Genomic DNA, 14,474 nt, shown 5'->3' with positions numbered 1-14,474 from the left:
GATGTGTTGCTGTCATGAAATTTCAAATGAGCCAATATTTGGCATGAAATTTCAAAATGACTCACTTTCGACATTTGATATGTTGTCTATGTTCTATTGTGAATACAATATCAGTTTTTGAGATTTGTAAATTATTGCATTCCGTTTTTATTTACAATTTGTACTTTGTCCCAACTTTTTTGGAATCGGGGTTGTACTTTGGGGTTGGTATAGTGGTTCTGGATCAAGCTTACTAAACACGACTGTCCAGAGTCTGGCATACCAGAAGTTGTTTATTTGTGGGGGGGTAATCAGTTTTATAGAGCGTGCTGTCCGGTTGAAGTTCTGATCTTCTTTCAGTTCAGTATTTGAGTGCACGCCCGTGCAACGCCAGATTTTTCAGACTGATGCCCTGATCCTGGATCAACTGTTCAGGCTGCCCAGCTGGGTTAAATCTCCCGGCGATTTGCTAAATGGCCCTGGGAGAGTACAATGGGGTTTTGTCCCCCTACGGCTAATGCTTTAATCCACTTACTGGTTTTACCTGGCATGCGTTTGCAGGAAGACTGAAAAATCCAGGAGAGGCTTATAGCAGCTGCGATAAACCGCAGAACTGCAGTGATCATGTTAGCATGGGTGGTCTAAAGGCTTTTACGTATCTTCTTCCTCTCTTACCTATTTATATTTACACTTTGCCTAAAGTGACTTGTATTACAGGTTGCTTAGAGGCAGTGTGAGAGTGCGTAGGCATCCTCTCTGATCAAACCTCCATCGCAAGGTTCTCTTGGTTCTAGGTCCTACACTACTGAGAAGGATAATAAATCAGAGTTGCCCTGAATAGTTTGACCAAAAAAAGTGAAAATGGGAAGACGAACTTGCGTCGTCATTTCTTTTTCCAGCATATTAATTCTGAATGTTATAATCCTGTACACCACTGGTTGCCGTTGTGTCTCGGTCGGACGAATACTCCGCTAGGAGCACCGAGAAGGCGTGGGATTCGTGGGCCGTAAGCCGGTGAAGGGCGACCGTGCCCCAGCTGCGATGATTGATTGCTTTTACAGCGCAGTGGGCCTTTCAGTCAAGGCTAAAAATAGCAACAAGTGGGAGGGCCACAGCCCCAACCCCAAACGCCCATGTGGTTTTAGCTGGCGAGGCCCCTATGAAAACACAACCCCTTCATAATACAGGATCAGTGCAAGGAACTGGGCACTATGCAGCACAATTAAACATAATTGCAGAGTCTCAAAAATAGAAAGAGTCCAGAAAAACCTCAGCAGCTCACTCACTGTTCCTTCTGAGGACGGTCTACTCACAGTAGTGGCTAGTTTTGTACGCTCGTCCTTTTTCTTTCCAGCAGGCCTTGTTTTGGAAAATGCCACATTTAAAAAGGTCCTGAAGTTTTGTCGGATGTCATTTGGCAAAAGTGAAAAGGGAAAAAAAAACCCTCTGTAATGCTGTCATTATGAAGCCTGAGCTACTCTAGCGTTCTTGTCTGAAACCCTTCGCACGGAGAATGTTGGTGCTTGAGAGAACGTGGTGTTTTACGTCCTTGTGTCTCATATCCGCCTTCTACGAGTTTTCGAATATCAGCTGAAATTTGTTCAAAGGGGCTTAAAGCAGAATGCAGGGTGGCGTTTGAGAAGAATTCTGTTTTTTTTTCCCCCTCTCCCTCCCTTCTTTACCCTCCTGACATCCGCCCGCTCCGTCACCTCCACTCAGTCTGGGCCGTAACAGCACCGCTAATCAATGGCCCGTAAGAGCAGCATGTCTTTTGCTCCTTGCACAATTGAATTAGCTGGAAGGCTGCAATGCCGAGCAGGAAACTGCAAACCCAATAAAGCTGCAAACACACACATACAGAGCTTCCTCAGGGCACCGAACACAATTTCATCCCCCGTCTGGATTTGATTTCCGAGGAATCCGTCTGATGAGGAGTTACTGAAAAATAGGTGACGACAGAGAGCAGTGTGCGTTTTAATAGTGGGTCGTAAAAGGGCATCACCTGGTAAAACCCGAGATAGGGTCTGGCGCGCAGAGTTTTGAACGGTCAGGGATATGTTGGGTCTTTCAGAGCCGGACGCACTAACACTACGTTCACACTGCAAGGCTTAATGCTCAATTCCGATTTTTTTGTGAGGTCGTTCACATTAACAAACATATGCGACTTGTATGTGATCCTCAGTATGAACGAAAAGCGACCTAAAAGTGTTCCGCATGCGCACTGCAGGATACGACGACGTCACACGCAGTGAGCATGGCCAGTGTTTACGGAAGTAACCTAAAGTTTCCTGGGTATGACAGTAGCCAGCATGGAGTACCTGGTGATGATGCAGTTGTTGCGACGGAGCCAGAACATGCACAATAGCCTGATGTTAAGGAGGAGGTTGAGAAGGAAGAGGGCAAGGGTTTTGTTGTTGTAACTTTTTTTGAGAGACCCGCCGCCTACTTCAGCGCAGAATAGTGACGTTTGTGGCTTGTTGATGACGTGTAAGTCGGATGAATGCGACCTGGCGGTTCAGACTGAAGTCGCATATGAAAAGATCGGATAGGAATTGGAATTAGGACCACATATCCAAACGGCCTGGGTCGGATTTGAAAAAATCGGATCTGTGTCGTTCATATTGTCAATAAAAGATCGGATACAGGTCACATATGGGCGAAAAAATCGGATTTGAGTCACTTCAGCCTGCAGTGTGAACGTAGTCTTAGAATGTTGTAATTGGGGACGTTGTTGAGTCCGAGATGATGCTTTAGTACCAGTCCTGGATGTTGAGGGTCGGGGACATGTTGAGTCTTATACCCTGTCCACACTAGGGATTTTGTACCGATACGATACTACTTTTGTACCGCAACACCTGTCCACACTAGCAACTATACCGGTACTGTAGCGGTATAACTGTATCGGTACGAAACCCACAAATGTATGGGTTTCGTACCGGTACTGTAGCGCTTCGCTGTAGTGCGGACAGATGAAGCGGTTCTGTATCGATACAAATATAATGCGCATGCGCAATGAACCATTCCTACGTCTTCCGGCAATAAGCACGTGCTTTCCAGCTGTAAATAAAACGTCAAAATGGCTCAAAACGACCGTGGAGCTACATGGAGCAAAGAAAGGGGGGGGAAAAGGAGGGAGAAAGGGAGATTCGTTTTCTTTGTTTCTTTCTCAACTGCCTCGCACGTTTTATACGATTCGACTGAATAAACGACCACCAGAAATACAGACTGTACGTTGACAACAAAAAGCGCACACGCGTTGTTTCATCCGCCATATTCTCGGAAGGAAGTTACTCGGTAACCACGGAAACATTTCGCGCACGCGCATTTCAACTACCGTGAAAGAAAACCGCAAACATTTCTCGCTAGTGTGGACAGATGCACTAAACTGTTAGCCTGGGAAATCCCATGCTGCCTTGCACAATCGTTCCGATCTGAAAAGACAGCATGGAAACTATGGTCTAAAGGCTCGCCTGAGTTAGGGAGCCAATCAGAGAGTGGGGAGGGGTGGAAAGACGGTGATGCGTACTACTGGACAAACGGAAGCTTGTAGTTTATTTGGGACTGTTTACGGATCACGTTTAACATGGCGGCGAGCGATACGAACCAAACTTTCGATCAAGCTTTGTCTTGCACAAACGGCAGTAATCGTTCGGTGCCATTGTTTTCCTATTTTTGTTTTGCCTTCTCTTTCTCTTTCCTTCTCTTCTTCGTCGTCTTCGTCGCTCTAACTATGTCACCGGGTACAACTGCCATGACTGGCCATGGGCTACGTATACGCCAAATGATAGACATTTGCAACGTCCAATAAACGGCCGTTGACCATCGTAAACCACACCTCGCCTACGAGAAATTCAATAGGCGGATTCCAGACCATATTTCACTTGTGATATGGTCTGGTGTTAACCAGACTACTAAACTGTACCGGTATACTTTGTATCGATACAGTTATACCACTATCGTACCGGTATAAGTGTGAACACAGCATTATAGAGGGATTTCACTGACGTCACCCGAAACCGGAAGTAAACAGACCCTGCGCCATATTGGAAGACCAACAAACTCGTGATTAGGGGGAAATAACAGCAGCGGTATGTGAACCCACGAAAATAAAGTGGAGTGGCAAACGACTTAAACAAACAAATCTGAGCTGTTTTATTTATGATTTATTGGCCCAACAGTAGACTTGAAAGAAACCTGTGTGAGACTTGGCAAAAAACTGTGGATATAATGGATAAGTCTGTGCATGATCTGTGGACACTTTTTGAGGTAAGCAAACGCAAGAAATTCAGATTTAAAACATGCTAAAGTGGCCCCAAGTTGATAACTGGATGAGGAGCAAGCCTCCCAGACTTCTACAATTTAATAATAATAATAATTTAGGATGGTTTGGGGCTTGCTCTCCCTCCTATTATATACAGTAAATAAAGCATAGTTGTTGTGTAGGCATATATCATAAATACATATGTATAATTTGGATAAATTAACCTAAATTATGGATACCTTTAATAGTAACAAAAAGTATTAATTTTTCAACTGAAAAGATATATTATTAAAAGATATATATCAACAAGATTACCTTGGCCATAACTATGTGTAGGTTATTCTTAATAACAGCTGTAATATCACGAACCAAGCCACTAACAACATAATTGTAAGCCTGTAGCCCTTTGTAGGCCTTCAAGTCATCAGCAGTGTAGGCACTGGGTGTAAACAACAAATAGTTTACAATGTCTGGGGAGCAAACAGATGGCAGAATTGGTGTCCGGTCCTCCTTATGTTTCCATTCTCCCTTGCCCCGAGTCTTGTCTTATATGGGTCAAACCCATCAATCACAGCCAGTTTCTCCACATACCGTGCCCTTTCTGCAGCTGGTAATGTACTCACATAACCCTAATTATCAGCCATCGTGTCACTTTACTCTCACTCGTACTTTGTTTTATATTGTGAGTGCGTGTACTTAGTCTTCCAATATGGCGCCTAACAAAATCTCGTGGCGCGGTGACGTCATGCGGTAGCCCTCTATAGGGTTCGGAAGACGTCCAGTCTTGTCGAGTCAGGGACGTGTGTATTGAGGTTTTTCACCCATGTGACCAAGTCATGTGATGCTGCCATTTTGGACGTCACGGCTCGAATCAGTTTGAATGCGAGGAAGGCGAAAAACATAAAAGAAAAAGGAGCGAGATGCAGAAAACACCTTCACTATCCAGCGACGTAGGGCATTTACAGGGCGAGCAGAGGGAGAGGTATTTGCAAAAATTGAGGTTAGCAGGCTTGGAGAACAACGTTTACCTGCTTCCACCAGGATTGTTCACTGACGTACGGAAGTACACGAAGCCCTCGTCTTTACCTGACTTCGGCCCACATGATCTGTATACCTATGTCGTTAAAAGCCCATCGCCATACACAGGTATTGATCTGAAAGCGTATAAGAGTTTGGATGCCTACAAATATTTTGTGTCAGGCTGGGTAACATGCCTACATCAGCGGGTCGTCCCTGGAGCCGGTGGTCGCCATCTTATTACAGCTAAGGTTTGTTCACATTTTCATTTACTTTTGGTCCTCAGGATAAACAAAATGTTATTAAATGTCACTGAAATAACTTCTTAGTCTGTTGAGACATGGCCCGTTATAAATTTGCTGTTACCAGGCAATGACCAAGAACTGTATTATTAGGGTCGGTGTCTGTGTTGTAGCAGTGTACTAGCAGCTAGCTGTTAGCACTAGCTAATGTCAACAACATAGCTGGTATGTTACTGTAGCAATGTTTACGTTCAGTCATTTGGATGACTGTTAAAACCTTTCAGTCTCAAGTTTTTCCTTTACTGTATTTACTAGTTTACTGTAATTATGATCCGGCAGCTATTTACACCGGATCCAGTGTAAATAGCTGCCGGAGCGCGCGCCGGCTTGCTCCCCCTCAAATTAAGCAGCGCGCTCCGGCTTGCTCTCCCTCAAATTAAGCAGCGCGCTCCGGCTTGCTCCCCCTCAAATTAAGCAGCGCGCTCCGGCTTGCTCCCCCTCAAATTAAGCAGCGCGCTCCGGCTTGCTCCCCCTCAAATTAAGCAGCGCGCTCCGGCTTGCTCTCCCTCAAATTAAGCAGCGCGCTCCGGCTTGCTCTCCCTCAAATTAAGCAGCGCGCTCCGGCTTGCTCCCCCTCAAATTAAGCAGCGCGCTCCGGCTTGCTCCCCCTCAAATTAAGCAGCGCGCTCCGGCTTGCTCCCCCTCAAATTAAGCAGCGCGCTCCGGCTTGCTCCCCCTCAAATTAAGCAGCGCGCTCCGGCTTGCTCCCCCTCAAATTAAGCAGCGCGCTCCGGCTTGCTCCCCCTCAAATTAAGCAGCGCGCTCTGGCTTGCTCCCCCTCAAATTAAGCAGCGCGCTCCGGCTTGCTCCCCCTCAAATTAAGCAGCGCGCTCCGGCTTGCTCCCCCTCAAATTAAGCAGCGCGCTCCGGCTTGCTCCCCCTCAAATTAAGCAGCGCGCTCCGGCTTGCTCCCCCTCAAATTAAGCAGCGCGCTCCGGCTTGCTCCCCCTCAAATTAAGCAGCGCGCTCCGGCTTGCTCCCCCTCAAATTAAGCAGCGCGCTCCGGCTTGCTCCCCCTCAAATTAAGCAGCGCGCTCCGGCTTGCTCCCCCTCAAATTAAGCAGCGCGCTCCGGCTTGCTCTCCCTCAAATTAAGCAGTGCGCTCCGGCTTGCTCCCCCTCAAATTAAGCAGTGCGCTCCGGCTTGCTCCCCCTCAAATTAAGCAGCGCGCTCCGGCTTGCTCCCGGAGCGCGCTGCTTAATTTGAGGGGGAGCAAGCCGGAGCGCGCTCCGGAACCTCAGCCGGAGCACTCCGGGAGCAAGCCGGAGCGCACTGCTTAATTTGAGGGGGAGCAAGCTGGAGCGCGCTGCTTAATTTGAGGGGGAGCAAGCCGGAGCGCGCTCCGGCAGCTATTTACACTGGATCCGGTGTAAATAGCTGCCGGATCATAATTACAGTAAACTAGTAAATCCAGTAAAGGAAAAACTTGAGACTGAAAGGTTTTAACAGTCATCCAAATGACTGAACGTAAACATTGCTACAGTAACATACTAGCTACTGTTGTTGACATTAGCTAGCTTGACCTTCAAAATGGCGGACACCGGGGCGTCACGTGACCCTGTGACGTCAGGTGAAAAACCTCAATTGAGCGATACGTAGGAACGTGTCGAGTCGGAACCAGTGTTTACCAGCTGAATGGAATGAGTATTGGACGTACGCTTTTGCACTACAGGGAGTGGCTCTGTATTTCTGAACGTTTTGGGTTTGGTTCCTTTTTTTTTTTTTTTTCTTTCCTCCTTTCTCTCCATATAGACCAAGAATGCGTTTTTCTCATCATGTCTTATTCTTCTTTTGAGACTTTGATTTACCGTTTTTGTGGCTTGACTCGTCTCCCACCAAGTTTATTTCGGAAAACATGGGCTTTGTGAGATTTTTTTTTTTTTTTTTAAATCCCTGCAGCATCTGAAAGCTCGCACACCGCAAGCCACATTCAATAGCTTTCCTCGTACGAGGCACCGACCAGATCAACTTAATACCACACGTAATAACCAAACCACCACTGGGGTTTCGGGGAAAAAAATCGGTGTCACGTGTAGTGCAGCGCTCCAGGAAAACTTTCCACTTTCTCTCCTGTCGCGGGAAATGAAATGTAATGGTTTGGTTTAACGGCTTAGTTTTTGGTCTAATCCTGCCTCAGATCCAGTCAGGGTGCGTGTTATGTCTCTCAGTACTCTGGCACTGATGCAATTTCATACGTTAACTAGACATATTTTAAATAAATACGTTTCCAATCCAGTCTTCATGACAAACGCTTTGAGAAACCCAAAGTTTAACCACTTTACTCAAAGCCGCTCGCCGCCTCCGCGACGTGATGCGTTTTACATCATGCCAGTGCTGTACCGGGTGGGACGGCGTTTGTAAATGGAGGCGTACACATGTGGTGATCAGAGGTAGCTTTTATTTCCAAATAAAAGGGCTGAGAGGCACCACAGGGGCTTCTGGGAGGGGCGTTATTTTTAGATTTGAAACCATTTCCGAGTGTGTGGATTCAGCTGGATCAGGGTGGGAGAGCAGCGTTTACGACGGTGTTAGAACCAGAACCGTTACTCCCAGAATTCCCAGAGTTGTTTGTGACTCCTTTAGGTTTTGAGAGTAAACCAGAAACATGACGCGCAAGTCTAAATTCTGGGCCGAACGTCTTGTCGGTTCTTTGTCGCGAGACGCAGGCTCGCCGTGTTTGGATTTCTCTGCTGATTATGTGAGACAAACTCTCGCTCTGATCTGATGATGCGAGCGCTGCTGAATGACGCGTGGATCCAAGAGAGGTGCCACACCTGAGCCAGCGTCTTGCTCTTTCTTCCTCTTCGTCGAGAGATCTGAGCGTGTCAGGAACTTTACAACGTGGCCTTGATTTTCAAAGCACTTCATTTCTGTTGCTTCGGTTTGCTTTTCATGTTCCATCAACGTGACGTTCTAACTTTTTTTCCCACGTTTTTTGACAGGAACGTTGTGGAATTTGTCCTCGTACGAGCCGTTGAAGATGGTGATCATAAACCACGCGCTGCAGACCATGACCAACGAGGTGATCATCCCGCACTCGGGCTGGGAGGCCGAGCCCAATGAGGACTCGAAGCCCCGGGACGCCCAGTGGACCACCGTCTTCAAGAACACATCCGGATGCCTGCGGTATTCGCCAACACACGCGCAGTCCTCACAAAACGGCTTTGTTTCTCAGTTCTGGTCCGGTGTCCTGAAACACTTTTTAATTTTAGTTCAGATGGTGGTTGGCATGTAGGATCCCATGAATAAAACACTTCATCAGACAATATAAAAGTCTGAAGTAGTTTTCGGGACTTTATGAATAATGGCTGACCTTTCATTGACGAGTGCGTTAATTAAGCGTGATTTCCGTCTCTGAAACAGATCATATGTTTATTCTCCGACTTTAAAAGGCTTTTAATTAAGAAACCGAATGGACAGGGTTTTTTTTTTTTTTTTAAAGGCCAAGGTCAGAATGTCGTCGGCGACTCCTTCCTTTAATCGTCTCAATAAATCCACCATGTTAGTGATGCAGTTACAGTCTGGGAGTTTGTACACTGCGCCTCTTAGACATCTAATCTAATACTAATTTCTTTTCACAAGGTCCACGGGGACGAAGGAAGAGACGCATTTAGCCGCGGCTGTCCATTAAATAGCCACTCGGTGCCGTTTGCAAAAGTACTACGACAGCAAAGGCATTTTATTGCAGGGGCTTTTGAGAGAAAAGTAGATAAGTGAATTAAACGAAGAGCCCTAAAATATGGAGGCGCTTAGTTATTTAATGAGAGTCGGTGAAAAACATTTGACAAGAGGTTTTATCTCCCTGGGACTTTTTGACAAAAACAGATTAGGAAAGCAGTACGTCAGGTTCAGCCCTATCGGATCACAGTTTAGTGCTGTTTACACATCGAGCGCGAACACGCTGCCTAATTACAGCCTTGTTGGCCATAATTTATACTGTGAGGCATGGCGAAGTTACCGGTAGCATGTGATCAAGTTTCTCGTAATTGCCTGGAGGAACTGGGTTCAGCGTTGCTGTGATCAGATTTCAGGCCACTTTGCTGCATCTTTGCCATTCGGTTCATTTTTGTTTTTACACTCAGCACAATTCAAGGAACCAAAAAGCAAAATGATGTTAGCTGAGGAGGGTGTAGGGATGTGCTGAAAACCTCTTTGTCGTTCGTTGATCAGAATGATCATATAAATAGGTTTCAGTTCTCCAGAACACATGGCATTACTGCGGTTCTACAGCGCTGTCCTTTGACCGAGTTTACGACTCCTGGCTCAGTTTAGCGGCTCACGTCTGCACATCGAACGCTGCAATCCGAAACACATGGCACGTTTGATTCACTTCCTACAAGTGAGTCGTTTCTTACACATCAGCTCCTGTGGGTGAACTGATTCCATGTTGAATCACTTTCTGTCTAAAAACTTTGGTTCTCGTAGGCGAGTCCATACAGAGTCAAATAACTTTCTCAGTAGAGTTCGGAGTCAAATTGGCATCTTACTAGAGCTCAATCCATGCATGTGAATTGATTCAGTGTCAAATAGCTTGTTCAGTAGAGTTCAGTTCCTGCATGTGAGTCATTTGAGTCAAATCACTGTCTTACGAGTTCATACAGGTGAATCGACTCGGAGTCTAATTACTGTCTTGCTTGAGTTCACTTCATACAGGTGAATTGACTCGGAGTCAAATAACTTGTTCAGTTCCTGCATTTGAGTCAAATCACCGTCTCATATGAGGTTCACTTCATACAGGTGAATCGATTCAGAGTCAAAAAACTCTCAGTAGAGTTCAGTTCCTGCATGTGAATCGATTGAATCAAATCACCGTCCTATGCAAGTTCACTTCATTCTGGTGAATTGATTCAGAGTCAAATAATTCTCTCAGTAGAGTTCAGTTCCTGTATGTGAATCATTTGAGGCAAGTTACTGTTTTTCTTGAGTTCACTTCATGCAAGTGAATTGATTCAGAATCAAAAAAACTTTCTCAGTAGAGTTCAGTTCCTGCATGTGAATCGATTGAATCAAATCACCGTCTTATGTGAGTTCACGTCACACAGGTGAATTGACTCCGAGTCAAATAACTTTCTCAGTCGAGTTCACTTCATACAGGTGATTTTATTCAGAGTCAAATTACTGTCTTGCTTGAGTTTACTTCGTACAGGTGAATTGACTTGGAGTCAAATAACTTCTCAGTAGAGTTCAGTTCCTACAGGTGAATTGACTCAGAGTCAAATAACTTGTTCAGTTCCTGCATTTGAGTCAAATCACCGTCTCATATGAGGTTCACTTCATACAGGTGAATTGATTCAGAGTCAAAAACTCTGAGTTCAGTTCCTGCATGTGAATCGATTGAATCAAATCACCATCTTATGCGAGTTCTCGTCACACAGGTGAATTGACTCCGAGTCAAATAACTTTCTCAGTCAAGTTCACTTCATACAGGTGATATTTTATTCGGAGTCAAATTACTGTCTTGCTTGAGTTTACTTCGTACAGGTGAATTGACTCAGAGTCAAATAGCTTGTTCAGTTCCTGCATTTGAGTCAAATCACCGTCTCCATATGAGGTTCACTTCATACAGGCGATATTTTATTCGGAGTCAAATTACTGTCTTGCTTGAGTTTACTTCGTACAGGTGAATTGATTCGGAGTCAAATTACTGTCTTCCTTGAGTTCACATCATACAGGTGAATTGACTGAGTCAAATAACTTGTTCAGTTTCTGCATTTGAGTCAAATCACCATCTCATATGAGGTTCACTTCGTACAGGTGAATTGATTCAGAGTCAAAAAACTTTCTCAGGAGAGTTCAGTTCCTGCATGTGAGTCGATTGAATCAAATCACTATCTTATGCGAGTTCACGTCACACAGGTGAATTGACTCTGAGTCAAATAACTTTCTCAGTTGAGTTCGCTTCATACAGGTGACTTTATTCAGAGTCAAATTACTGTCTTGCTTGAGTTTACTTTGTACAGGTGAATTGATTCAGAATCAAATAACTTTCTCAGTAGAGTTCAGTTCCTGCAGGTGAGTCGATTCAGAGTCGATGTCACTGGTGTCTTCTGTTTAGCTGTGTGTGTTCTGTTCGTTATTTACCTGTGATGTATATGTGTGGCTTTTGGATAAATCTAGGCATTTCCTCCTTCATTTTCTAACACATGAACACAAGATGAATGTGTGAATGATGTTGGGTTCTTTAAATGCTTAGTGTTTGGCAATTTTAGATACGTGGAGGAATGCTGCCCGTTATGAGGTCTGTGGGGGGAAAAAAGCCATTTCTGTCTAGCCTGCATCACTTGGTATTCATCAATTAGTATTCTCTTTTTAATCTTTAAAAGCGTATTATTCCGTAGCCACACTGAACCTAATAGGAACGGTGTGTCATTATGAGAGTGAGGAGCGTCCGTGTGGAACTCGAGCTCCTGGGGCTTTAAGTGTATTACCAAGCATGAAAATTTATTCATTCTTAAAAAAAAGAATGAAGGTTCAGTCCTATTGGATCACAATCCTAACTCCCATCAGCACCTCTGAAGCTCGCAGATATTTTGCTGGAGCTCTGTGCACGCCTGAGTATGAGGAATTTCACCGACGTGATTTTACTTATGTGAAAATTGCTCGACTGGGGATGTAGAGAGACTGGCGTTCACAATGGGGAAAAGAAAGACGTAATGCTGTGAATGTTTTTCAATCCAGTGATTATATGTTGCTCTGAAGAGCTCATTGTGCCGCAGTGTGCAAACATTTCCTGAAGTATGATTAGACAATCAGATTACAGCCTGCGAGAGTGAAGCGTGCGCTCAGATCAGTGCGCAGAACGTGTTTGTTACGATCACTGCCAACCATGACGAATTTAATGTGCGGTTCGTTGTAACAAAGTAATGGCGGCCCTTTCGAGTTTATTATAGATGCTAATTGTTCCCGTTTGCTCAGATTTTAGCGTTACTTCGTACTGCTGTCCCTCCTGCAGGAACAGGACTCCACACATCACAGGCCTGTCTCACTGCTGCTGCGATGAGCATGAAAAGCCGAGTCGTAATGAAACGCCGGTGTGTTTTGTGACTGTAAAGAGCAGCGTAATGCTTGATTGATTGTTCCACACTTCAGTGGCAGTCGAGAGGCTGAAATTGATCTTCATGGCCTCAGTCCCTTTCTCTCTGTATTGATGTTTTCATTAGCAGCTTTCCTCCAAACTTTCCAACTGCGCAGCTTCTCATTAAAGTCGCAGAGACTCCGAGTGCTTCGGTGGTCTCTCTGTGTCGCTCATGTCTCCTAATGCTGCGTTCATGTGCTATGGGAAGATGATATTTTCCAGTTGGGAAGTGGTATTTACCAGTGTGTTGTGTTCACATGCTTTTGTTGTTGACAAAGGACGCGGACTGCTAGTTAGTAGGGCTGTAACGATACACCTAACTCACGATTCGATTCGTATCGCGATTTTTGACCCACAATTCGATACACCCACGATTTTTTTTAAAATGTTTTTTTAAAGTAGTAAATTTGACTTTTACTTACTTACATTAACTATTTAATAACAAATAATTCAGACCACTGCAGAGAATGAGTAATATGTATGCAAAAATGAACAAATGTATATCCAAAGACTGTTTTATTTCTCAAAATAATACTGTTGAGCCGGAAGCTCTGTTTTTTTCGGTTCTGAAAAAGTCATTTTTCCAAATCGTGTAAATCCGTTAAGATTTTTTTTGGGGGGGGGGTGGCTCTCTCACTGTCTCACTCTCATAGGGCCAATGATTTTCTGTGATCGCGGAAAACAGATGGAAGTTACGGAATTTTTATGGTGAAACATTGCTCGCGTGTCAAAATGTAACTGCCGCAGAAGGCTTCCGCCCAAGCAGACATGCCTTCAGTGTTGCCAGATATTGCTAACGTTTTCCACCCCAAAATATGTTCAAAACCAGCCAAAAAGCACCTAAACCCGCCCAATCTGGCAACACTGCATGCCTTTCCGGTCAAGTGATTGTGATTGGCTTGTGGCACACCTAGCCAGCCAATGAGCTGCTTGTTTACAGATTCGCTCCCCGCGTCGCAACCAGAATGGCGACCGCTTAAAAGAAATGAATGCTCTGCCAGTGGCGAGTGTGGACGTTGCGTGACTCGCAGAAGATTGTCGCAGGTCGGCGAAAAAACGACTTACTAATAGATATAAAAAAAAAAAAGTAATTTAAGTAAGTTTAAAATGTAATTTAAATAAAAAGTAAAGTATTCATAAATTGAAGTTTGGAAGCACCTCTGTTTTTGGGCTGAGGAGAAGTTTGAAAGGGTGTACTGCGATTCTGCCTTCTTGTATCGCGACACGGATCTTGGCTCTGCGTATCGCGATTTCGATATGCATATTGTTACAGCCCTACTAGTTAGCAATAGTTAGTTAGCTATCGTTAGCAATAGCGTCTGCTCTGGATAGGTAAAAACAAACCATAACACATTTTTAAAGGAAATGGATTTCTAACGTATTATGTTACACTTGTTAATGACGCAACATTGCATAGACACCAAAAACTACCCACTAGTACTAGTAAAAAAAAAAAAAACTTTAGTAGCGTACAATGCTTACCATTCAAGTGTCTTGTACCGCTCGCCGCCATGTTCAAAAGGTTAAAGTTCATCTAATCTCGGCAACTCATGTAGCAAAATTTTCTACGAGTTGCCCAGTGGAAAATACCACAAGAGGGGGCGTTTGTGTGCGCTTTCCATGTCGGCATTTGGTATTTACCATAATTCCCATCGCACATGAACGCACCAGAACACTGTTCTGTAAGTCCAGAACACTGGGACTGGACCGGGGGGGGGTACGGAAAAATGGGCAGAGGATATATTTGGTTTGTCCCATTTAGCACCTCTAAGGGTTCTTTTATTTGTCACATCTGACATCTTTGGTTGATCTCCATGTAGCATCCCTAAAGGCTAATTTA

At 44.7% G+C, this 14,474-nt stretch overlaps 1 protein-coding gene across 5 annotated transcripts in view; it reads left to right on the top strand.

The window, feature by feature from the left end:
• The window catches only part of arvcfb (ARVCF delta catenin family member b), a 192,955-nt gene that overhangs the window by 122,482 nt on the left and 55,999 nt on the right, over positions 1-14,474 (top strand). For all 5 annotated transcript variants that reach the window (XM_060908052.1, XM_060908049.1, XM_060908050.1 and 2 more), the window contains exon 5: positions 8,502-8,685. In XM_060908052.1, coding sequence (XP_060764035.1) covers positions 8,502-8,685 — 184 coding nt within the window. The remainder of the gene's footprint in view (positions 1-8,501; positions 8,686-14,474) is intronic.

The sequence above is a fragment of the Neoarius graeffei genome, chromosome 24 (assembly GCF_027579695.1).
Source record: "Neoarius graeffei isolate fNeoGra1 chromosome 24, fNeoGra1.pri, whole genome shotgun sequence".
NCBI classification, from domain to species: Eukaryota; Metazoa; Chordata; class Actinopteri; order Siluriformes; family Ariidae; genus Neoarius; species Neoarius graeffei.
The sequence above is the reverse complement of the archived record's forward strand: the minus strand, read 5'-3'. Positions and strand labels throughout refer to the sequence as shown.